The following is a 27,266-nucleotide window of genomic DNA, read 5'->3' on the forward strand; positions in this document are numbered from 1 at the left end:
TACGTAAGACTCTCCCCTGACGTTTCGCCATCGACTGCGGAAGGCATCCTCCGAGGACAATCGGCGAACTCCAACGAGAGCACGAGTGAGCGCCGTATATATAGGCCATCCAGAGGGCGCCGCTGTCAATCACCTGTCGTCGGCTGTGCTATGATCTCTGATATTGCCAACTGTCTCAATTGAAATTAATCGATTGTGACGCTGTAGCTGCAGTGTTGACATCCATATCTTATCCAGCTTAATGCCTTCATCTTCTATATTAAAATTATTGCAGTGTTTGGCAATCTCAACGGCCTCTCTGTACATTCGCGCATAATAATGCGACGTCTTTGCTATGACGGTCGTCTCACCAAACTTTATTTCATGATCGCCTTCCTGAAACACATGTCCCGCTACAGGCGATTTATCAATATGTCCGAGGCGGCAGCTCCTTCTATGTTCACCCAGAGGGGTGTTGACGCTTCTTTTCGTTGTGCCTATATAGACCTCTCCACAATTGCACAGAATTTTATAGATACCTGGTGTAGCTAGAGGATATCGTTTATCTTTTGCGGCTCTTAAACATTCTTTTATTTCCGTGGTGGGTCTGAAAACAGTTTCCACATCGTACTTGCTTAAAAATTTTCCAATGCGATCAGTGACCTTACTGAACACTTCCTCCTTGGGTTGGTGTCGATCCTCGTCCGTCCTGGATGTCAGTCTAGGGCGTAGTGCACGATCTATCTCTGTTGGAATACCCATTCTTCTTCAAGGTCGCTCTAAGGTGTTCAATCCGATCATCTAAGTGAGCTGGTTCACATATTTTGTGCGCCCTGTCTATTAATGTTTTAGTCACCCCTCTTTTATTTCTTGGGTGGTGGTTAGAATCTTTCTGCAGATAACGACCAGTGTGTGTGTCTTTTCTGAAAACCTTCTCTCGGTTGATTACAGTCACATCTAAGAAGTTCAGGTGACCATCGATTTCCTTTTCCATAGTGAATTGAATTCTTGGATTAATACTATTCATATGTAACAGGAAGGTATCCAGTTCCTCTTTCCCATGGGTCTATATAACAAATGTATCGTCTACATAACGATACCATCTGGCTGGTCTTTTTCTAGCTGTTTGCAGCGCCCGTTGTTCAAAGTTCTCCATGAACACGTTAGCCACAGCTGGACTAAGAGGACTTCCCATAGCCATCCCGTCAATCTGTTCATGCTTCTTGTCGACTGAAGAGAGGGAAGACGCTTTCACCAATTAATTGGTCATTTTTAAAATCCTCGATGACGGATCCTTCTGAAGTTGTTTGTAATTGTTGGGATCGAAAATGTCCATGATTTTTTCATGATAATCTTTACTCTTCATAACGACAGTAGCGTTGCCTTTATATGCAGAAAGCACGATGATGTTCTCATCTGCGTCGATGTCCCTCAGTGCCTTCCTTTGTGCCTGTGATAGATTACTATTAGGTGGCTTACGTGTGCAATGTAACAATGCGGACGCGGCCGAACCGTGGTATTGACCGTCTAGGCATGGCTAAACTACAGACAACACCCCAGCTGTGTACCTCCTTCCTGATGGAATGACTAGAATTTGTAAGTAGGCTGTTTAGGTTTTTTTATCGGTAACGCCACGTAGCGCTCTGTATAAAAATCACTGGCTGTGCTGTGTGCAGTCTGTGGCTGGTTTGCATTGTTGTTGGCTATTGTAGTGTTGGGCAGCTGGATGTTAACAGCGCGTAGCGTTGCGCAGTTGGAGGTGAGCCGCCAGCAGTAGTGGATGTGGGAAAGAGAGATGGCGGAGTTTTGAGAGTGGATGATCTGTACGTGTGTCCATCAGAAAGTACATTTGTAAGACTGGATGTCATGAACTGCTATATATATTATGACTTTTGAATACTATTAAGGTAAATACATTGTTTGTTCTCTATCAAAATCTTTCATTTGCTAACTATGCCTATCAGTAGTTTGTGTCTTCAGTAGTTTGAATCTTTTATTTAGCTGGCAGTAGTGGCGCTCGCTGTATTGCAGTAGTTCGAGTAACGAAGATTTTTGTGAGGTAAGTGATTTGTGAAAGGTATAGGTTAATGTTAATCAGGGCTATTCTTTTGTAGGGATTATTAAAAGTCAGATTGCGTTGCGCTAAAAATATTTTGTGTCAGTTTATGCAGTCATGTACAATTTTTCTAAGGGGACGTTTCATATGAACACTATTAAGTTAAATACATTGTTTGTTCTCTATCAAAATCTTTCATTTGCTAACTATGCCTATCAGTAGTTAGTGCCTTCAGTAGTTTGAATCTTTTATTTAGCTGGCAGTAGTGGCGCTCGCTGTATTGCAGTAGTTCGAGTAACGAAGATTTTTGTGAGGTAAGTGATTTGTGAAAGGTATAGGTTAATGTTAGTCAGGGCCATTCTTTTGTAGGGATTATTAAAAGTCAGATTGCGTTGCGCTAAAAAAACTTTTTTTCATGTGTATATTTCCGGTAATTTCTACACTGTGTCAATACATGCAGTGCTCAAACAAGAAAAATTTGTATGGATGTGAAAGAGGGTAAGGCAGGCGGTAGACTTCGTTCATTGGCGGGATACTGGGAAAATGCAGTTGGTCTACAAAGAAGATTGCTTACAAATTAATTTATGGAGGTCCATCTTACTGCACTGATTAGGGACGTCAATTGGTGACATGTATGACAAGATGTACCATCACGGCTGTATCTTGGGAAAGTCTACTGTATCACACGACAAGTTTCGGCGGCACATTACCGCTACCCTCAGGCCCCACCACTGCCAAAATTGTATTTGATTTCCTTGGCGCATTTACTGTGGGATCTCTGTCACCAGCACAGGTGGGCTAGCTTTCATCAGGAGTCTATACTCGACACCGCGTTGTCGTGTGATTGGAGGTGGCGTCGAGTATAGACTCCTGATGAAAGCTAGCCCACCTGTGCTGGTGACAGAGATCCCACAGTAAATGCGCCAAGGAAATCAAATACAATTTGGGCAGTGGTGGGGCCTGAGGGTAGCGGTAATGAACCGCCGAAACTAGTCGTCTGAAACAATAGACATTCTCTGTGGCGGTAATTTTTCTAATTCTAACACATATGCTTACAAATCACTTGTGCCTTTCACCCTGCTATATTGAACGATGTGTGGGACACGTACCAAATCGCGGGACCTTCAAAGTGTGCGAGTAAAGTCGTATGAATGTTCACAGGTTTGTTTGCAACACAACAATATGCCACGGGGAAAAAGGAAGGAAGGAAGATTAGTTCTTTCATGTCCTATCGACAATGCGGTAATTAGAGATGGAGCACAAATGAGGATTAAGGAAAGATGGGGAAGGAACCAACCTGGCATTTACCGCAAGTGACTTACGGAAATCACGGAAAATCTAAATCAGGATGGCTAGACGTGGACTGGAAGCAACATCCTCGTGAATGAGAGTCCAGTGTGCACCACCTCTCTCGATGATGCTGGATACCCTGAACTGGCAGACTGGTGGAGACCGACAGCAATTATCCTGTGATACCCTGACTGCAAAGTTTACGTGACCGCTTTTCAGGAGCACTCACGGAACTTATGCAAACATAATGGAAGACCCATTTGATCAGAACATTTAATTGACACTGAGGAATGGGATAAACAACAATACTAGTCACCATGGGCTACTGAATAATGCAACCCTACTCTTCCTTCACTCTTGATTAGAATTTGCGTGACATGTAGAAGTGAGAGAATGTTTAAATCATTCTGAACACCGAAAAAAACACGCTGATCACCAGGTACAATAGAGTCAGTCGCGATCACTAGATCCGAATGGTGGAAGGCGAAGTGAGGACAGGTAGTCCACTGACAATGCGCCTGGACCTCCTTCCTTCTTCTCAAAGGAAAAATTGGAAATCTTTTGGTAAGGTCTTATCGGACCAAACTGCGGTCCCTAGCTTTACACACTACTTAATCTAACTTAAACTAACTTGCGCTAAGGACGACACACACACCCATGCCCGATGGAGGACTCGAACCTCCGACGGGGGAGCCGAACGGACTCCGACAAGACGTCTAGACCACGCGGCTACTCCGCGCGCCTTTCTCAAAGAACACAGACAATATTACCTGTGGTGTAAACTACTGTCAGAAACAGTTTACAACCGGGAAGTGGAATGACAAGTTTCGCTTCTCAGCAGGAGACACTATTGTGCTAAAATGTAGAAAGATGACTGTTTCTCCAGAAAGCACTGGATGCCAAAGATAAACGTCTCGAAGCCTAAATGCGGCTCGCAGCTATTGCCCTTTGGAAACGTGAGACTCCGCTGAACGTATTGACTGTGCAAAAAACAAATGTTGAGACACTGTAAGAACCACCAGGATTGGCTAACATACAGGGTGTCCAGAAAAGGACTCCCTGATTTCAAAATTAAATATCTCGAAAACAAAGATCGATAGAGGAATGCAGTAATCGGTATGTTTATTGTGAAAGCTGTAAGAAGTTTATACAGCAGTTTGAAATAATAGTTACAAATGCTGCTAATAGATGGCGCTGTAATCGCCATTCGTAATGCCTAGTATAAATAGTGATCCGAAGCCCAGAGCGATCAGTTCCACTATTGAAACGTGAAAGGAGGTTAGCGTACCGAAGGAAGAGATTAAAATCATGTACTCCATTGAACAACGCGTTTTTCTGGTGTTACAGTACCACAGGTTAGAAGAGAGTCCTACGGCAACAAGTTTTCAAGCACGATTTAATGTTCCAAAAGGACCCGATGCGAAAACCATTCGTACGCTCTTCGCAAAATTTCAACGAACAGGCAGCGTAACTGATGATCTAGTGGGGCATGTTGGCCGCAAGCAAACTGCAGTTACCCCCGAAATTATCGCCACAGTTTCTGGAATTATTCAGTGAAATCCAATGTCATCCGTCCGTTGAATTGCATCTGAGACTGGTTTGAAGCGTTCCAGCACGCAGAAAATACTGCGGAAGAACCTACACATGTTTCCATTCAAAATTCAATCGCACCAGGCCATACCCGTACGAGCCGTGCAACAAAGGGTTGCCTTTGCTAATCAGATGCTCACAATGATTGATAGTGAAGGATTTGATGTTGGCTGCATCTGGTTTACAGATGAAGCACACTTCCACCTGAATGGATACGTGAATAAGCAGAACTGGAGATTTTGGGTTTCCGAAAAGCCATATTGGTGTGAAGCGAAACCCCTGTATTCTCCTAAAGTTACTGTGTGGGCTGCAGTATGCAGCAGAGGCGTTATTGGGCCTTTTTTCATTCGAGAAACGGTCACTGGTACACGTTACGTTGCAATTTTGGAACAATTTGTCGCCACACAGCAAGCGTTAGAGGAACGACAGGTACTGAATGGTTTATGCAAGATGGAGCCCGACCACATCGGACCGAACAAGTGTTTCGCTTTCTTGAGGAATATTTCGGGAATCGAGCCATTGCTTTGGAGTATCCCAAATTTACTGGTGCAGGCATAGATTGGCCTCCATATTCGCCGGATTTGACTCCCTGTGACTTTTTTTTGTGGGGCACAGTGAAAGACATGGTCTACCCGAAGCATTCCGCCATGCTGGACGAGCTTGAATCGGCGATCTCTGTGGCATGTGAATCCATTTCGGTTGAGACACTACGAAATGTGATGGCGAATTTCATTCTTCGTTTGCGCCACCTCTGTAGTGTCAATGGTGAACATTTTGAAAACATTGTGATGTGATTGTTTGCAAAGATTGTTTTCATACGATTATTTCACTTATGTATGCTGATATGAGCTGTACAGCGTACAGCGCCATCTGTTAGCAGCTTTTGTAACTATTATTTCAAACTGCTGTATAAACTTCTTCCAGCTTTCACAACAAACATACCGTTTACTGCATTCCTCTATCGATCTTTGTTTTCGAGATATTTAATTTTGAAATCAGGGAGTCCTTTTCTGGACACCCTGTAAATAGACTACAGGTTAGATGGAGGAACAGACGGTGATGACGAAGACTGCCTCATTGGTCATATACAAAGGTAGACAGATTAGACAGAGAGTGAAGCAACTTCTATTGAAACTAGACATGATTGTCTTAATGGGATTTCCGCGATCGTTCATTAAATAAAAATATGGCATTTCAGTCTCTGATCGCTATTTTTTATTTTCAATGACCGGTTTCAGGCTAGCTGCCCATCTTCAGATCATATATTGCAGTTACAGAGTAACTTGTCAGTGCAGAACTATCGGTTCGCTGTCATAAGAGTTATGAGAGCGAACCGATAGTTCTGTACTGACAAGTTACTCTGTAACTGCAATATATGATCTGAAGATGGGCAGCTAGCCTGAAACCGGTCATTGAAAATAAAAAATAGCGATCAAAAACTGAAATGCCATATTTTTATTCAACTTCTGTCTTTTGAGGATGGTATAACGTACGGTGTTGGCTAATCAGCAAGAGGAGGGCGACTAGTGTTTTCTAAGGAGCGTGTAACCTCCCCACAAAAAATAATATATGTAACCTCCCAACAGATAAAATATGATTATATAATCCACATTTTTGCGTAACCTACCAACAGATAAATTCCGTAACCTCACAATAATAACGTGACTAATCTCTCAATAAAATTGTGGCTCACTTACATAACTTTTCATTAATTAACTGACTGTGAATTTAAACTGGTAAATTTTGGACGTCAGCAGTGCTGCGTCATGGCCCTGAGAATGCATTCTGAATAAATTGAAAATTGTTACCTTATCAAGGTCGCCGGATAACGCGTATATATCTGCTCCTATAAGAAATTTTTCTGGCGCAGCCCAGTGCAATGCTGGCCGATAGATTCTTCATGCATAAAAAGAAACAACTGATTTTTTCTTTACAATAATCGGGATGACCATGGATTGGAGAAATTAGTAAATTCTTTAAATTGAGATGAATTATTGTCAAAAGTTAATTTTTATAAGAAAGATTATTACAAAGAAATTTTTTTTTAAAACACATTTATATGGGACTTGATATAACAATACAACATATGCACGAGGCTGCTTTTACCTTATACTACAACGCTCAGGCTCCGCCATCGCTCCCCCACGACCGGCCCGGCCAACTGGACACACACGACTGTTAGCTACTACTTACTCCTACTCCCACACAGTTCCTACTGCAGTCAACACTTCTCTCTGGTCTGAGATTCTCTTATAGCTTACATGTCGCAGGCAGCGCGTGAGCAGTCCATCGAAATTACATCTGCTCGAGTGCGCTTGCAACATATCCCTTAATCATGGACCTCTTACAAGCGTTTCCATCGATTTGCAGGTTGGAAGATCCGGGACCCAGCTAATCTGAATTTAGGAGAAGAGATGCAAAATGTGGCGATGCGAGCTCTCCTTTTAATGAACTTTCGATCAGAACTCACTTGATATTCGGGAGCCTACGCGACGAGCCTTCCAAGCCGAGAGCCGCCGTCGATTCGGCTGGCCTGCTGTATCACCTGAGCCGACGTATTAGCGACTTAGAAAAATTTTGGGCTGCTCTGCGTTTAGCCTATGGTAAGGCTCGTTGGTTCCGCGAATGACTAATTCTGCAGCCAGCCTCCACCTGCAGCAGTAAGGTGATACCGAGCCACAGCTGTGATACGATGTCTGGGGATGCTGAAGTCATTTTATGACAGTTCAGCTACTTCAAACTTCGCTCAGAAGACTTGTATTTTAATGTCAATGAACAATCTGCTTGCAACTCTGACCACAAGTGTGACCCGTTCCGTAGTACTATCTGTTTTCAGTTAACACCATGACAATTCGTTGACAGCCTGCGGTGCGACAGTGTCTCAACTGCTTTCCTGAATTCTAGGAATATGGGATCTGCCTGCTCATCGATGGTTCATATGGTAGACTATCGTGTGAGAAAAGGGCAAGCTGATTTTCGCATGAGAGATGCTTTTATTCGCGCCTTCCCGCTGCTGTTCACTTTATTATCAGAGTAATTCTTACTGCCTGATTCCCACTCTTCCTTGTTTGTTTCGTAGCGAAAATTATAACATCGAGAAAGAATGACTCTAAAGTGCAAAATCCTTCAGGGTATGTAGATTAATACAGGGTGGGGGCAATAAAAGTGGCCCAGAGAACAGAGTTCCAAGGTACTAAGAAACACAGTAGAGGAAAGGAAATACAGTACTAACCTGACTATAGCAGACGCTGAAAGTGACCGCTATTCATCTCTTGGCACTTTTGGGCCCTGGTCAGTAAGTTGCTGAAGGCGGATCGAAGCTGGGCTGCTGGAACTGCTGCAGTCTCATCCAAAATGTTCTGCTGCAGTTCTTGAAGACTATCAGCGTCGTACTATCAGCGTTCTTGCTACACATCTTAAACTTGAGGGGTGCGCACACAAATAATCTCCCACCGACAGATCAGGTGACCTGGGTGGCCAGCTAGGGCCGCTACCAGACTGGTAACAACTCTGTGAGGCGTGAAGACTGTGTAAATGTGCTCCGAGGTTCGGCTGGACTGGTCACATTGTGCTACACTTAATTCACTTGCGCAATTATAAGCATCTTTCTCCGTGACGTCCATGTCACATATGCCAAGGCCTTATTATGTTGTTCAATCTGTATATTGAGCAAGCAGTAAAGGAAACAAAAGAAAAATTCGGAGTAGATATTAAAATCCATGCAGAAGAAATAAAAACTTTGAGGTTTGCCGATGACATTGTAATTCTGTCAGAGACAGCAAAGGACTTGGAAGAGCAGTTGAACGGAATGGACAGTGTCTTGAAACGAGGATATAAGATGAACATCAACAAAAGCAAAACGAGGATTATGGAATGTAGTCAAATTAAATCGGGTGATGCTGATGGAATTAGCTTAGGAAATGAGACACTTAAAGTAGTAAAGGAGTTTTGCTATTTAGGGAGTAAAATAACTGATGATGGTCGAAGTAGAGAGGATATAAAATGTAGACTGGCAATGGCAAGGAAAGCGTTTCTGAAGAAGAGAAATTTGTTAACATCGAGAATGGATTTAAGTGTCAGGAAATCGTTTCTGAAAGTATTTGTATGGAGTGTAGCCATGTATGGAAGCGAAACATGGACGATAACTAGTTTGGACAAGAAGAGAATAGAAGCTTTCGAAATGTGATGCTACAGAAGAATGCTGAAGATTAGATGGGTAGATCACATAACTAATGAGGAAGTATTGAATAGGATTGGGGAGAAGAGAAGTTTGTGGCACAACTTGACCAGAAGAGGGGACCGGTTGGTAGGTCATGTTCTGAGGCATCAAGGGATCACAAATTTAGCATTGGAGGGCAGCGTGGAGGGTAAAAATCGTAGAGGGAGACCAAGAGATGAATACGCTAAGCAGATTCAGAAGGATGTAGGTTGCAGTAGGTACTGGGAGATGAAAAAGCTTGCACAGGATAGAGTAGCATGGAGAGCTGCATCAAACCAGTCTCAGGACTGAAGACCACAACAACAACAACAACTAATGTTGCCACTGACTGTCATTTGTTTTGTCAATTTTACTGCAATAAAGCAAAGTCATTTTAATTTATGGGTTATATAGTAGTCATAAGTTACCCCAGGTAAACAAGAAACATTCCAGTGTACTGTATAATCATACACAGTGAGATGTTAGAATAACAGAAAAGACAACCTTCTGTCAAAGTACCATATACAGACTAACCTTACTTAAAGTTACTTAACATCTTCCGACCCCTTGGACCGGTCGTGTCTTTGTACCACTCGTACTACACTTCTCAAGCCCGATTACCGGAACAATACAGCAAGTTACGGTTCGTGTCTTATTTCCACCAAATCAAATCAACTTATTCGTTACCGGCGCAATCCATATTTCTCCTCCTCTTAGAAGATCAGTTTCACAACACAGTTCTACGAGGTTCTAGAACGAGATCACTTCATCGGCTGAAACCAAAACCAGTCCCCTCGTTTTCAATGACCAAAAGTTCCAAAACCGACATGCCATCATTCTACACAAGATGACTACCATAGCGTGGCGTTTTCTTCTTCCCATCTAGCGCCCCCCTTCACACACCCTCTCTCCTCTGCTCCCAGCAGCCTCACCAGAGCCATCCACTCGCTGACCGTTCATTGTGCTGGCAAACTCTCCCTGTGCCTGCAGACAGACTTCTCCCCCTCGCCCACGCGTGCCTTCCTTCTAGTTGGCCCCGGACGCCTCATCCTTACCACCAAACACATTCTATGAAGACAAAAACCAGCCAATCGATCCCAGGAGAAACTCGAACCATCTAACATGGTTCAGTTGCGACCCAAATGTGGGCAAACTGAAGCCTGCCGTCCCACGGCTGCTAATCCAACGTTCTACATTGGGTTTCTCATTACTTCTTATTGCTTTTACTAAAGAATTATTACTTTACTCAGGTACTGAGTAGCAGTACTCCAATATACACCCATAACCCAAAGTTTAGCATCACCCCTTTACTTCCAAATTCACTCCACAGAAAACAAAAATATACTGTAGGGCGTGCATGTCCACTGGAGAGCCAAAGAAACTGGTACACCTACCTAATATCGTGTAGAGCCCCGCGAGCGTGCAGAAGTCCCACAACACGACGTGGCATCGACTCGACTAATGTCTAAAGTGGTTCTGGAGGGTATTGACACCACGAATCCTGCAGCGCTATCCATAAATCCGTAAGAGTACTGTAAGACGTCTTGGTCTCCCGACCTTCGTTGCTTACATATTCCGCCCTCATAATCATATTCCACACATCAAGACGCTTCATTCGAACCCAAACTCGATAAGATAAAGTCAATTTTGTACGAATTCATGTAAATGATACGCAAATAACAAGTGTGCACCGGGGTTGAGATACTCGAGGCTGGCGTACACACACACATTCAAGACATGACAGTCACAAGAGCTTTTAGTTCGGGAGAGGCGGTCCGCACGCCGAGAGGCCGGTCCCTTCAGAGGACGATTCAGCCTATCTAACATCGGACGGCGACCACCCGTGGAGTGGACAGCATTTGCGCGAGTTAAAGGGGAGAATGACCCTGTTTTCGACTTAAAAGCAAATTCCGCTACATTGTGTGGGAGCGCCCAGCCTACGCATTCTTTACAAACATAACACGCAGTTTCAGAGGTTTTCACAGGGAGACAGCAACCGCCAAACGCCGATGCTACAGATTTCCGGATTGGTCGCCTTAAACGAAACGTCATTTCCCGTTTTAGAAGGGCAATGCTGATTGGCAGACGATGTTCCTGACGCCTTGAGCTGAAGGAGTAATGGAAGAGGCTGAAAGATATACCCCTTCACGTGTGATGTGGAGAGGGGCCATTCTGTTGTCGCTCTTGGAGCGAGAACACAGTAATGGGAGCGTGTGTGACCGTACGTGTACTCAGAGCGAGGAACAAGTCTCTCCTCAGTACTTCACTGGGAGAGCACCTCTGTCGAGAGTGAATCGGAGTGCGACTCTATATTGAGCCCTTGCAATTAAGTGTTGTTCACTGTGTTGCCCACCACACTTATTGTGGGGTGTGAACGGACAGAGTTATAGCTAAACGCCTGCGAGCGAATTTTTGAGTGGCATCGTGGTGGACTGGTTATCTGACCAATGTACCACGCCAATAGTTAGACTAGGGGCGAATAGGAGTCCTTGACTTCATCAAGGCGTAGGGAGAGTTTGATTGGCAAAGGTCAATACAGATAGAATGAGAGTTATCTTATTTGTCAGCAGCGAGCGGCGCAGACAGCAGTCATTGCAGATTATGGTATTTTGCGCTACAGCTCTTGCGAGCCCCATATTTCCTCCACAACAGTACACTTCACTGCATTTCACACGCGACGGCCTTGACCGTACCTAGCACCATTCTAACGGATAATTATTCAAATTGAGTAGGTGTGGCTTTCAGCCATTCTGCCAAGTCAACAACAATCTTAAACTTTGTATAGAAATTTCAATAGCGAATCCTATCCTTAAGAGGTAACTTCACATTACGAAAAGAACCCGGAAATAACTTGTTCAGTTCATAACTAAAAGTGCCATTGTGATTTCTCAGAAATTTTTGCAAAATAAATAATAATTTTCGTTATTTCATGTTTTTCTTACACTAACTAGCATTACTCCAGTACCCAAGTATCCCACTAGTTACGTAAGAAATTTTGTGAATTTTTGTGTCATTTCCTTACAGCAGACAACTCCAGAAGATATTTATTGCTGAAAGTTTTTCAGTCATTTCTCTTTAGAACGTTAGGAGCGTCCGTCTGACTTCTGTAGTAGTGTGGGGGTGGAAATTGCATCTTGCAGGAGCCACAGGGTAAAGGGTAGATCTCAGATTAATCCGTTGCCCACAATGACAGAATAGCACCCACACGCTGACAGTACAATGGAGAGAGCTCTTCTGAACAGAGCATTAAAGGCATCTCAGATATGCTCAGTAGCCTTCACGTCTAGGAAGTCTGGTGACCAGCGGAAGTATTTAAACTCAAAAGAGTGTTCCTTGAGCGACTCTGTAGCAATTCTGGACGTGTGGGGTGTCGCACTGTCCTGCAGAGATTCCCAAGTCCGTCGGAATGCACACAATGGACATGAGTGGATGCAGGTGATCAGACAGGATGCTCACGTACGTGTCACCTGTCAAACCGTATCTAGACGTATGAGGGGTCCTATATCTCACACCATTACAGAGCCTCAACCAGCTTGAACAGTCCTCTGATGACATGCAGGATCCACGGAATCATGAGGTTGTCTCCATACCCGTACAAACCATCCCCTCGATACAATTTGAAACGAGACCCGTCCGATCAGGCGACATGTTTCCAGTCATCAACAGCCCAATGTCGATGTTGACGGGCCCAGACGAGGCGCAAAGCTTTGTGTCGTGCAGCCATCAACGGTACACGAGTGGTCCTTCGGCTCTGAAACCTGATATCGATGATGTTTCGTTGAATGGTTCGCACGCTGGTTCTTGTTGATGGCCCAGCACTGAAATCTGCAGCAATTTGCGGAAGGGTTGCACTTCTGTCTCGTTGAACGATTATTTTCAGTCGTCGTTGGTCCCATTCTTGCAGGATCTTTTTCCGACCGCAGCGATGTCGGAGATTTGATGTTTTACCGCGTTCCTGAGATTCACGGTATACTCGTGAAATGGTCGTACGGGAAAATCACCATTTCATCGCTACCTCGGGCACGTTGTGTCCCTTGCTCATGCGCCGACTATAACACCATGTTCAAACTCACGTAAATCTTGATAACCTGCCATTGTAGCACCAGTAATCGATCTAACAACTGCGCCAGACACTAGTTGTCTTGTATAGGCGTTCCTACCGCAGCGCCGTATTCTGCCTGTTTACATATCTCTGTATTTGAATACGGAAGCCTATACCAGTTTCTTTGGCGCTCCAGTGTAGGGAGATATGGAAGACGAAACAAACCAATCACTAGGTAGAGGTCTAAAAGCAAAAATGGGAGAGCGTACGTTTCTAAGCCACGAAGCGAGCACCTACATGCTACTTTAGCGTCCGCGACCTTCTTCCGTAATACGCAGTCGCGCTGTGTAGAGAAAGTAAGCAGGCTGTCATGGGGACGGTTCGGCGCCCGATTTGATCTGCGGTAGGCGTGGTTGACTGCTGGCGTGAATCAATGGGTATATGAAAATTGTGGCCGCCCATACGACGTATCGACATTCTATCAATAGTCCTAGCTCGAACCATGTCAGAGGGTATAACGGATCTTTTACGTTGGGATAAATTTATTTTATTTTGTGTTAGATGTTTTCGTTAAATAGCTGAATAAATTGTAAGTAGGAATAATTTAATTAAGCAGAGTAGAAAAGATAAAGTCAAAGAGATGTTCACTGGGCGGACATTGTCGTAATGTAACGTCATTGCGTTGTTCGGTTGTTACGAGGGCAGTTCAATAAGTAATGCAACACATTTTTTTTCTGAAACAGGGGTTGTTTTATTCAGCATTGAAATACACCAGGTTATTCCCCAATCTTTTAGCTACACAACACTACTTTTCAACGTAATCTCCATTCAATGCTACGGCCTTACGCCACCTTGAAATGAGGGCCTGTATGCCTGCACGGTACCATTCCACTGGTCGATGTCGGAGCCAACGTCGTACTGCATCAATAACTTCTTCATCATCCGCGTAGTGCCTCCCACGGATTGCGTCCTTCATTGGACCAAACATATGGAAATCCGACGGTGCGAGATCGGGGCTGTAGGGTGCATGAGGAAGAACAGTCCACTGAAGTTTTGTGAGCTCCGCTCGGGTGCGAAGACTTGTGTGAGGTCTTGCGTTGTCATGAAGAAGGAGAAGTTCGTTCTGATTTTTGTGCCTACGAACACGCTGAAGTCGTTTCTTCAATTTCTGAAGAGTAGCACAATACACTTCAGAGTTGATCGTTTGACCATGGGGAAGGACATCGAACAGAATAACCCCTTCAGCGTCCCAGAATACTGTAACCATGACTTTACCGGCTGAGGGTATGGCTTTAAACTTTTTCTTGGTAGGGGAGTGGGTGTGGCGCCACTTCATTGATTGCCGTTTTGTTTCAGGTTCGAAGTGATGAACCCATGTTTCATCGCCTGTAACAATCTTTGACAAGAAATTGTCACCCTCAGCCACATGACCAGCAAGCAATTCCGCACAGATGGTTCTCCTTTGCTCTTTATGGTGTTCGGTTAGACAACGAGGGACCCAGCGGGAACAAACCTTTGAATATCCCAACTGGTGAACAATTGTGACAGCACTAACAACAGAGATGTCAAGTTGAGCACTGAGCTGTTTGATGGTGATCCGTCGATCATCTCGAACGAGTGTGTTCGCACGCTCCGCCATTGCAGGAGTCACAGCAGCGCACGGCCGGCCCGCACGCGGGAGATCAGACAGTCTTGCTTGACCTTGCAGCGATGATGACACACGCTTTGCCCAACGAAAAATGGTTGGTTCAAATGGCTCTGAGCACTATGGGACTCAACTGCTGTGGTCATAAGTCCCCTAGAACTTAGAACTACTTAAACCTAACTAACCTAAGGACAGCACACAACACCCAGCCATCACGAGGCAGAGAAAATCCCTGACCCCGCCGGGAATCGAACCCGGGAACCCGGGCGAGGGAAGCGAGAACGCTACCGCACGACCACGAGATGCGGGCTTTGCCCAACGACTCACTGTGCTATTGTCCACTGCCAGATCACCGTAGACATTCTGCAAGCGCCTATGAATATCTGAGATGCCCTGGTTTTCCGCCAAAAGAAACTCGATCACTGCCCGTTGTTTGCAACGCACATCCGTTACAGACGCCAATTTAACAGCTCCGTACAGCGCTGCCACCTGTCGGAAGTCAATGAAACTATACGAGACGAAGCGGGAATGATTGAAAATATTCCACAAGAAATTTCCGGTTTTTTCAACCAAAATTGGTCGAGAAAAAAAATGTGTTGCATTACTTATTGAACTGCCCTCGTAAAAAACAAGTCGTGTGTGTTCCGTTCTGCTGTTCGGTCGTGCGCGTATCTGAAAGGAATTAATTCGGGGACTAGAATAAACTTTCACATAATAGTTACGATTCGACGTTGCGACAGAAGTGGTTAACGTCAGTGTTAATTTGAATTGTGGGCGACTGGATTAGTTTTGACAGATACGTGAAAACGTACGTAACGAAAGTTGTTCGCATATCACCCTTGAACGTGACTCTTTATTTAATTAACAATTTCGGGCTCATTAAAAGCTATTATCTCATGATTAGGATCAATCCTTCTTTCCTCCTAGCTAGTGATCATTCATTAACATTTACGTCATAAGAATAAGGATTATTAATAAAAGTGATGTTAAATGACAATTATGTGTTATTCCGTTAGCGTGGAACCGACGTAATATCTCTGAAATGACATTGATATATAATTTGTGTTAAATTCTGAACTGTGATAGGAAGTAAACTGAAATTAGTGATCATTTGAAGCGTACGAACACTTCGACTGAAATGTGCAGAAGCTCCATCGTGCATGAACCACATGTTGTGTCATACTTGTAGAGGCACATGTTCTAGAAGCACAGGTAGAGTATCCCGTATGAAACCATGATAACGTGCTCCATTGAGCGTAGGTGGAAGAACATGGGGCCCAATCAAGACATCACCAACAATGCCTGCCCAAACGTTCACAGAAAATCTGTGTTGATGACGTGATTGCACAATTGCGTGCGGATTCTCGTCAGCCCACACATGTTGATTGTGAAAATTTACAATTTGATCACGTGGGAATGAAGCCTAAGCCGTAAAGAGAACATTTGCACTGAAATGAGGATTGACACATTGTTAGATGAACCATTCGCAGAAGTCTACCCGTGGAGGCCAATCAGCTGCCGATAGTGCCTGCACACGCTGTACATGGTACGGAAACAACTGGTTCTCCCGTAGCACTCTCCATACAGTGACGGGGTCAACGTTACCTTATACAGCAGCAACATCTCTGACGCTGACGTTAGGGTTATCGTCAACTGCACGAAGAATTGCCTCGTCCATTGCAGGAGTCATAAGCTGGAATGTTCCGTGCTCCCTAAGACGCCGATCAATTGCTTCGAGCCCGCATCTCGTGGTCGTGCGGTAGCGTTCTCGCTTCCCACGCCCGGGTTCCCGGGTTCGATTCCCGGCGGGGTCAGGGATTTTCTCTGCCTCGTGATGGCTGGGTGTTGTGTGCTGTCCTTAGGTTAGTTAGTTTTAAGTAGTTCTAAGTTCTAGGGGACTGATGACCATAGATGTTAAGTCCCATAGTGCTCAGAGCCATTAATTGCTTCGAACGTCTTCCTGTCGGGACACCTTCGTTCTGGATATCTCTCTCGATAAAAACGCACCGCGCCACGGCTATTGCCCCGTGCTAATCCATACATCAAATGGGCATCTGCCAACTCCGCATTTGTAAACATTGCACTGACTGCAAAACCACGTCCGTGATGAACACTAACCTGTTGATGCTACGTACGGATGTGCTTGATGCTAGTACTTTAGAGCAATGAGTCGCATGTCAACACAAGCACCGAAGTCAACATTACCTTCCTTCAATTGGGCCAACACTCGGTGAATCGAGGAAGTACAGTACATACTGACGAAACTAAAATGAGCTGTAACATAGAAATTAAGCATTTCCGGACACATGTCCACATAACATCTTTTCTTTGTTTGTGTGTGAAGAATGTTACCTGAAAGTTTGGCCGTACCTTTTGTAACACCCTGTAGAACAAACTTAAAAATCCATTCAAGCTACAGTGGAGTCGGCACAACACGACGTGGGCAGTTATAATGGGCAGGATGGACGCCACATGACATCGGCCGATCCGACGTAAGCACCTCCCACCTAGCAAACGGTTGTAGCAAGGAAATGGTAGGTTTACGGACATGGGCTCCAATTCAAAATACTGCCTACTGAGCCCCTCTAGAAGTGCTAGTAATCTGTAAGGGGAGTTTTGGAGTACCCAGTATAAACGATAACTGCTTACAACGTATCACAGTCGTGTAGGTGAAGCCGAGACGAAGAAATTGATCCAGGACATTTGTGGTCTATCGAGCCGGGAAACAGGTCAAATCGAGCTACAAAAGCCGCCTATCTCCGTGCGATATTTTGTCTAAAACTGTCCTTGAACATTAAAAACTGTTTGCTCTTGCAGGTACGTATTTAAAATTGACGTTTTTATAAATGTTACCTCCTAATATTGTGAATTTTAACAGCATAAAATTAAAAGTAAAATTGTTTTATTTGTCTGACCCTCTTACTAGGAAACTACCGAACTTGTAAGGGTTAAGTTGAGATCGGAATGTGAACTAATTAGTTTTTTTATAACGTTTGCAAATGTCTACTTTCTTTAACTACCCTCATGGTAAAGTTTAAATGAATAATGTTAACGAAATAATCGTCTCAGCTATGTAGGATAATTTGAGGTTATTGCCGGCTTGATAGACCGCAAATGCCCTATGTGAAATTATTTGTCTCCACTTACCCTACACCACAGCGCTACGTCGTAAGCAGTTATCGTCTACGTCACGTATATTCCGATGAGTCAGGTGTGTTGCACAACATTACAAATGGTTCAAATGGCTCTGAGCACTATGGGACTTAACTTCTAAGGTCATCAGTCCCCTAGAACTTAGAACTAATTAAACCTAACTAATCTAAAGACATCACACACACCCATGCCCGAGGTAGGATTCGAACCTGCGACCGTAGCGGTCGCGCGGTACCAGACTGTAGCGCCTAGAACCGCTCGGCCACGATATTACAGTTCTTGGCCGAGTACGAGGGTGGTTTGATAAGTCTAATAAACCGACAAAAGAAACTGTATCATTTTTGTTACGCCTTCATGGCTGGTAAACTGTGTTATTCCAAGGATTGTATAAAGTTCAAAAATGTTCAAATGTGTGTGAAATCTTATGGGACTTAACTGCTAAGGTCATCAGTCCCTAAGCTTACACACTACTTAACCTAAATTATCCTAAGGACAAACACACACACACACCCATGCCCGAGGGAGGACTCGAACCTCCGCCGGGACCAGCCGCACAGTTCATGACTGCAGCGCCTTAGACCGCCTTTTTTAAAAAAAAAAAAAAAAAAAAAAAAAAAAAAAAAAAAAAAAAAAAAAAAATCTCATTTTGTTCTATATTGTTCGCTGCGGACGCCCGATGACACCCGTACAGAGGGTAACTAAACCCTCTAACCGAACACGCTTTTTTTTTCTTATTTTGTTCGTTTTTGTTCGTTGCATCTGCTCGGTGCGGACGTCTCAAGACACCCGTTTCAGTTCGTCGTTGATCCATTAACTCAGTTTTTTTTATTGCAGAGGGCCATCTCATCCTCTTGACCGATCACGCTGAGTTACCGTGCCGGCACACCGCTCGGCTAATCCCGCGCGGCCGATCGTATAAAGAATTTCGAGAATGTGCAGCGTGCCTTTTCTTGTTGACGGCCGTCTGGGATGGTCAGTGTATCGGAGAAAACCGTGTTTCGTGTTATTATTAAAAATTTTCTCTTGAAGGTTTGGACTGCCGCATAAACCAAAAGAGAGTTAAAGAAGTTCGCGTGGACTTTCCACCGTCACTGGAGAACATCTATTTTTGGATTAATGAGTTTAAGCGTGGTTGGACAAGTACCGAAGACGAAGAGCACTCTGGCTGTTCAGTTGAGCTAACCAATAATAGAACCCATGGTATGGTAATACAACACCGCTGTATAAAAAGTTGTGAGATTGCTGAGACTGTAGCCGTCTCATCTGAGCTAGTGCATAAATATTCTGCTCGCAGAGATGACATTGAAGGAGCTGGGTGCTTGGTGGGCGCTGCGATTGCTCACAGTCGACCGAAAGGGCATCCGGCACAACATTGCACCACAATGTATGGCTATGTTTAATCGCAGTGCGCAAGATCTTTTGCACCGATTTGTGACTGTTGATGAAACCTGGATCCATCATTACACACCAAGCGTCAAAACGGTTGTTAGAACAAAGGACAAAGGCTGGTGAAAATGCACCTAGTACGGCAAGAAAGGAAGAATGAATTGATTGTTGATGTTAATAAGGATCATCCTCCTTTACCTCCTCTGCATTACTGCAGATGATGTGTCACTGAGCACATTTGTTCTGTGCATGCAGTACACGTGAGGCGCCTGGTTGTTTCCACTGCACTGTGTGGAATACGAAGGTTCTGTTATAGTTCACTAACCTGCTCTCTTCAAGCTGATGTCCCCAGCGCAGAAAACAGCACGCAGGTCGTAGGTTCTGTATCTTGAGGCTGAAACTGACTTTTAGAGAGGTTCTGTTTTGAAATAACGCATCACTTCTTTAGGATGCCACTCGCGTATTTTAATATAGCCACACGAGAAGACTACATGATCTTAATACAACCCTTTCTGATACAGCAAACACAATGATTATGAAAATGTATCTTTACACTATTTGTGGCACGTGTCTGTGCCTCATGACTACCGGAGTGAATCTTTTAATACTGAATACTGGCAAACACATCCTGCCACAGACTACATGACTGTACATCTCGACTGCCTAATCCAGAGTGACAAAGAGGAACTTAAATAAAAATTGGAAACACATCCTACGACAGACAACATGTCTGTTCTTCTCGACTGCCTAATCCAGAGTGATGAATTGCCCGAAACACTTCGCGCGCCATACCAGAAAAGGAGTGACCCAAACGCTTCCGAAGTGCTTCGTCTGCAATTTCGTCAGTCTTTTGTTTTTGATTTAAATTGTTTTTAACAATTCTAAAATGACTGATTGATAGTTGGCTGTTGACATATTTTTATATTAAAAAGTGAAATCATCCCAATGAGTAGTTTAACTAGTAATAATAACTATACCTTAACGTTTTGGCGCCCTTGCTCTGAACACAGTAGCCAACCACAGAGCAGTAGCATTATGCAGGCGGTCTTTCTCACGAGAATGGTACCGAATCTAACATCTGTCACAGGTACCTCACACCACATTTCGTGATCTATATACTTCTTGCATCTCTACTGCTCTGGTTCAAATGGCTCTGAGTACTATGGGACTTAACTTCGAGGTCATCAGTCCCCTAGAACTTAGAACTACTTAAACCTAACTAACCTAAGGACATCACACACATCCATGCCCGCAGCAGGATTCGAACCTGCGACCGTAGCGGTCGCGCGGTTCCAGACTGTAGCGCCTAGGGCCGGCCGTGGTGGCCGTCGGTTCTAGCGCTGTAGTCCGAAACCGCGGGACTGCTACGGTCGCAGGTTCGAATCCTGCCTCGGGCATGGATGTGTGTGATGTCCTTAGGTTAGTTAGGTTTAAGTAGTTCTAAGTTCTACGGAACTGATGACCTCATAAGTTAAGTCCCATAGTGCTCAGAGCCATTTGAACCATTTTTGAACACGCACACGCACACAAACAAAAGACAGAGCCTGTAGCGCCTAGAACCGCTCGGCCACCCCGGCCGGCTCCACTGCTCTGGGAACAGCTTCTTGGATCCTAATATATGATGGCTGACTAAGCCAGAAATATTACACTAAGAAGGGAAACATCATTTTGTCAGCTTTTTTTTTCTTTTTTTTGGGGGGTGGGGGCATCCTGAAGAAATAATCCCCATAGATTACTTAAAGGCAGAACCATAACTAGACCCTATTTTGCGTCATTGGTGGATCGTCTGAAACTTGCGTTGGCTGAAAAAATACCAAGGTTGCCACGCAAAAAAAGTGCTCTTTCACCGGGATAGAGCACCATCCCACACATCAGCGATAACAATGGCGAAAGCATATGAACTGCGCTTTGAATTGGTTGATTATCCACCCTGTTCACCAGATATAGTCCCAGCTTACTTCTTCCTGTTCCCTAACTTAAAACTTTGGCTTGCTTGGAAGAAGCTTTCACCAAATGAGGAACTGATAATTGCAGTCAAAGAGTATCTTGCAGAGTTGGACAGAACCCATTTTTCCGATGAGGTGAAAAAGGTGGAGGATCGGTGCGCCTAGTGTGTATCCTTCCAAGGGGACTATGTCGAAAAGAAATGTGAGCTGTTTACGAAAGAAACTTTTTTTTTTGGCTAGTCATTAACCCATCCTCGTCAAAACCGCCTCGACTCTTCTACCTGCCACGTAAGTTGTGGAGCTTGTGAGTTTGGACTGGGGGAGTGTTAGACCCCCCTCACCTTTTCCGGGCGCAAATTTCACCAGGTGCTGCTTACAGTACACCGAATCAGTGTACTTTCCGTGAGAATGTGCCAGCCAGAGCAGCCCAGAAATACACCAAACGTGCGACTTCCCTCATTTGTTTATATGGTGTGCAGCTGCGGCAGCTCGCATTTGCGTGTCTCCACCCGCAGGTCGTGGCGAGGCCGGCGTATTTTCGGTCTCCTGTGTACCGAGCTCACGCCGCCATACGCTGATACCGGGCGCAAACACGGCACGCTGACGTCACGGTTTGCGTCAGTCATCTACCCGGCGCTAGCTCGCGGCGCTGCCGTCGGCGGCGCTGCGAGCGCTCCGCCGGGCGACGCTCGCGCATCTGCCGTCAGTCTGGTGCCGGCCGGCCGCGGGGAAGGATCGGGTGGGTGTTAGCGACTCTCGTCCTGTACCCTCGCGGTCGCGTTTATTTCCGTTAACTTTTTTTTTTTATACCCATTCTTTCGCTCGGCTTCCTCCATCACTATAGCGCTCCTATCAGTACAATTATGCTTTGTTATTATTGCATCTAGCATTTCGCTGCAGCAGAAAAATTACACGCGTGACGTATACCGTAGTTGATTGATGGAGGGCATTTAAACGGCTCTGATCTGGTGCCGCGTGACAAAACCGCTCCGTCTCTGCATAAGTGAACCGCAGTGTGAAGGACCCCGGCGGTCACTAGCTGTGCGCCGTCGCGGACGTACGGCAGTTTCTCGTTTATTACTTCCGCCCACCGGCGCGTCGCGCTGCGATGACGCCGCCCCCGCCACCCACGCCGCTGCACGCACACAGCCGGCCCAACAGACGCGCGTCGGCGCGCGAGTCGCAGCTCTGAGGGCGTCGACGTCATGGTCATCATGTCCTCGTGCGACGGCCGAGCGCACCTCCCGCTGCAGCAGCCGCCGGCCTCGGCGCCCATGGCGGCGTCTACGGTCGCGTCGTCGTCGCCGCCGCCCACTTCCGCCGCCACAGCCGCCTCCTCTTCGGGAGCGACGCCCATCCGCGTGGGCTTCTACGACATCGAACGCACCATCGGCAAGGGCAACTTCGCCGTCGTCAAACTGGCCAGACATCGCATCACTAAGACGGAGGTAAGACGTCAAACCGTCGTAATGCCAATCACACAAATTACGTTCGATGTGTAAAAACTTACACAGTACTGCCCTCTTACAATCTTTATAGATTATGTACAATGTACGTACAAAGTATGCACAATAATATTCGTCAGAGACTTTGGTTAGCTGGATATTTACCAAAAAGAAACATAATTGGTTGGCTAGCGTCTGATGTTGCACCCCCTTCCCACCTGAAATAATTGGCTAGAGATTTTATTATGTAATATAAATTTTTCTGGATTCACCTGGCTGTTTTAGGTCTTGTAAACAAAAGACTGAGATGCGTAAAAATTGGCACTCGAACATACACAGAAGGTTAAGCGTAGACCTCAGTCCCTTACCACAACCTTTATTTCGCCATCACACACTACCAGCTATAAGGAAGTAATTTAATTTCAGTTGTTCACTTTGTTTAATGAACCACAGGACATTTAGCAACCTACTCCCCGACGTATGTGATGTAAAAGTTGACGTTAAGTAAATATCATTACGGCCTATGCAATTCCATAAAGGTCTCTGCAGACCGTAGATCAAACAAAAAAAAGCTAGGATATACTTTAGAAATAGACATACCTCTGTAACATGACGTATTACTTCTGTGTCCCTAAACTTTTTGTTTAGGCGGAGTTGACTGTCAAAGTTTGTGTACGATTAACATTGTTAACACGAATACGTCGTTCAGACAGTGTGTTTAAGTATCAGTTAACATTCTTTCACAGCTTCAAAAACATTCTTACTTTAACAAGAAATGTTTACGTACAGAAAAAACCGGGTGTTGTCGAATGGTGAAAGCGCATGCTCTTTGTTTTCAACATGGCGAATTAGTCTGATGAATTATAAGTGTTACCGACATGTAATTGTTTCTGCATTCACTGAATTGGCACTTGAGCACTTTTTTATATATGTTTGGCTGGCTAGGTTTCAAAGTAATGTATTCGGATATAGGAATGGCCAAGGCTAGAAAATTTATTGCAATTGTCTTTCTAGCGTGGAAACATCGAGATCAAATAGATCTTGTTAGGTCTTTAAACGCCAAGTAGGAATTTCTCAACGCTAAACCTCATCGTAATAGTAAGTAAAATGAAAACTATGTAGTGGAAGAAAAGTCTACAGCTATATTTTGAGCACTGCATTCAGCCGCACGTGAAAGACATGCTATACCTTTCCGAGCTATGAACGTGTACTCAACGGTAAGAGGTATGCCGGTATTCAAAATCGGTGCCGGCTTCTTATGCATTCCACTCGCATGCTTGTAGCACGGGTTAAAAAAAGATGGAACGGAAATGCTTCTATATTGTCACCTACAGATTCTGCGAAAAAGATCACTTGGTAGTTTCCTAATTATCTTCTTGTCGTGTTTGTCTGCAATAAGAAAAGTTATTTTGTGTGCGTGTTACAATCGTTGGAAAGTAAACGTATTGTTGACATATTCTCCACTTACGGTTTGCAGTCGAACAAAGAAGGTTGCTTTACTTAATGTATCTATAATATGTATTCATTTCGCAAGTGGATACGAGTAGACGGCAAAGTGTGTTTATACAGAAGCTATGTAAATGGTATGGTAACACGAGCATCATGTTATAAACTGAGAAGACAAAACTATTTTATATGGAATGAATGGTGCAGACATATGACGAACGTTTTCAGAAAACGACGGCTGTATATAAACCATGCACCAAATTATTAATTTTAATGCATAATCTATACTTAACAATCATATAAAACCACTCGCTCGACGAAATATTCGTACCCAAAGAATGGAAAGTTGCACAGGTTACACCAATAATCAAGTAAGTGGGAGTCATTCACTAAATTATAGGCCCGTATCATTAACGTCGATATGCAGCAGGATTGTAGAACACACATTGTGTTCCAATGTTATGAATTATGTTGAAGAGAACGGTCTATTGACACATAGTCAACACGGATTTAGAAAACATCCTTCTTGTGAAACACAACTAGCTCTTAACATACAGAAAGCGTTGAGTGCTGTTGACAAGGAATTCCAAATTGATTCCGTATTTCTGGATTTCTAAAAGGCTTTTGACACTGTACCAACCAAGCGGCTAAACTGCGTGCTTATGGAATATCATCTCACTTACGCGACTAGCTACGCGATTTCCTGTCAGAGACACAGTTCGTTGTAACTCTCTGAAAGTCAGTGATTTCTGGCGTTCCTCAAAGTAGTTTTATAGGCCCATTGCTGTTCCTTGTTTATATAAACGATTCAGGGTACAATCTGAGCCGACGTCTTAGGTTGTTTGCAGAAGATGCCGTCGTTTACCGTCTAGTAAATTCATTACAAGATAAAAACAAATTCCAAAACGATTTAAAAAAGATTGTGAATGGTACGAAAATTGGCATTTCATCCGAAATAATGAAAAGTGTGAGGTCAGATGAGTACTAAAAGGAATCCTTAAATTTCGGTTACATAGCCGGCCGCGGTGGTCTAGCGGTTCAGGCGCTCAGTCCGGAACCGAGCGACTGCTACGGTCGCAGGTTCGAATCCTGCCTCGGGCATGGACGTGTGTGATGTCCTTAGGTTAGTTGGGTTTAAGTAGTTCTGAGTTCTAGGGGACTGATGACCACAGTTGTTAAGTCCCTTAGTGCTCAGAGCCATTTGAACCATTTGGTTACACAATAGTGTGATCTAAATGCCGAAAATTTAAACACCTAGGATTTACGATTACGAACAATTTAAATTGGAAAGAATACACAGAAAATATTGTGGTGAAAGCAAATCAGAGACTGAGTCTGATAAACCCTCTGCGAGGAACGGTACTTAAGTGTTTTGCAGAGCATTCATGCGGATGTAGATGACTGTACGCGGTAAAAAGGTTGTGTAAAGATTCCAGAATTTAAAAGTGCATAAAATAATGGAAAGAGTAATTTTGCCGTTTAAGTAGTCGAACAACACACTAACGGTCGGCCGTATTTACTTCCTTCTCGAGTCAATAATGTTAACGTTAGCTTCGTAGTGGTTTTTGTTGCCATTTAATAATTGTTGCTATATGGGACACCAACAGTGCTCTAAAGTAAAACTGCGACTTTTAATTCCCGTAGTAAAATTAAAATTTTCCGGTCTTGCCCTAGAGTAATTTATGCTGTTTATCGAAGTGCTTAAGGCACTCGACACCCCCCCCCCCCCCTTTTTCCTTTTCCTTTGAAAAGGAGACGGCCGGTTTGCTACTCCCAGCTGTAAGAACATCGTCGACTGAACTTTAAACCAATTATCGTCTCACAGCTGGTGTGTGACGTCAATGTACATATTGATTTCAACTTTTTATCAGGCTTCTCAGCGCTACGACGTAATGTGTAAATATTATCACAGTTTTTCTATCGAACTGCTAAGCGATAATTAAGGTCATCAGATAAATCTTAAAAATTGTTTGGCAGCATGACGTAAGTTTGATCTGAGGTTAATTACTGATCTTCTTCCGATACTCAGATGTGTATCTCGACTGAGGTATTTCCTTAACCTTGTGTGATATCTTGAGCGATATGAAGAGGTCTGGGAAGCGACGTACAGGGAGATTAAGAACATCAGTCAGAAAAACAGTGACATATAACCTGACCGCTAGGCCTACTTCACCGAAATTAAATGCAAATGTCTGCCAAATAGATATCAAAAAAGAAAAGCATGAAAATGTTGTGACTTGGCAAGACAGCCAAGCCACTATGAGGTAGCCGAAAGGCACGCGTTTAAGCTCACGCAGGCTGGCGTGAGGTCTGGAACAGTTAAAGGAGTTGAGTCTAGTAAAAAAAGTACGTAGCTTCTGGAATACTTAACTTTAATCCATAATGGGTAAACATCGGTCTGACGGTACATGCATCACAAGATAAATAGCAAATGATAATGGCGCCTTGCTAGGTCGTAGCAAATGACGTAGCTGAAGGCTATGCTAACTATCGTCTCGGCAAATGAGAGCGTAATTTGTCAGTGAACCATGGCTAGCAAAGTCGGCTGTACAACTGGGGCGAGTGCTAGGACGTCTCTCTAGACCTGCCGTGTGGCGGCGCTCGGTCTGCAATCACTGATAGTGGCGACACGCGGGTCCGACGTATACTAGCGGACCGCGGCCGATTTAAAGGCTACCACCTAGCAAGTGTGGTGTCTGGCGGTGACACCACAGAAAACATACAGAGTACCACTGAACAGATCTAATATGAGATTGAAGGAACCTTACAATAGAAAAACACCCGAGAAAATGTGAGGGACATGATCAAAGTGGAAACGGAATGGCTTTCCCTAAGTAATGAGGGAGTAAGACGAGAGTGCTGGCTGGATGAGTGTGAAGAAGCAGTTGATTGTAGAAGAAAAAAGGGAGGAGGGTTTGGCAGACAACCGAGAAAGAAAAGGGCGTGAAAAATCTGAGTTTATGAGAAGAAGAACCGCTAAAATAACAGAAGATGCCAGGAGAAACAGGTGGAACGAAGAGTCAGAAGAAGCGGATGATGGATTCAAGAAAACAAAATAGGAGCCTTCTTTAAGGAGATGAGAAACGCGAT

The 27,266-nt window shown here is 44.3% G+C and overlaps 1 protein-coding gene across 1 annotated transcript in view; it reads left to right on the top strand.

Moving 5' to 3' along the window:
• Positions 1–22,557: 22,557 nt before the first annotated feature.
• The window catches only part of LOC124716713 (serine/threonine-protein kinase par-1-like), a 461,973-nt gene continuing 457,264 nt past the window's right edge, over positions 22,558–27,266 (top strand). Inside the window, exon 1 of the mRNA XM_047243255.1 lies at positions 22,558–22,733. Coding sequence (XP_047099211.1) covers positions 22,560–22,733 — 174 coding nt within the window. The 5' untranslated portion in view covers positions 22,558–22,559. The remainder of the gene's footprint in view (positions 22,734–27,266) is intronic.

This window comes from Schistocerca piceifrons, chromosome 9 (assembly GCF_021461385.2).
Source record: "Schistocerca piceifrons isolate TAMUIC-IGC-003096 chromosome 9, iqSchPice1.1, whole genome shotgun sequence".
NCBI classification, from domain to species: Eukaryota; Metazoa; Arthropoda; class Insecta; order Orthoptera; family Acrididae; genus Schistocerca; species Schistocerca piceifrons.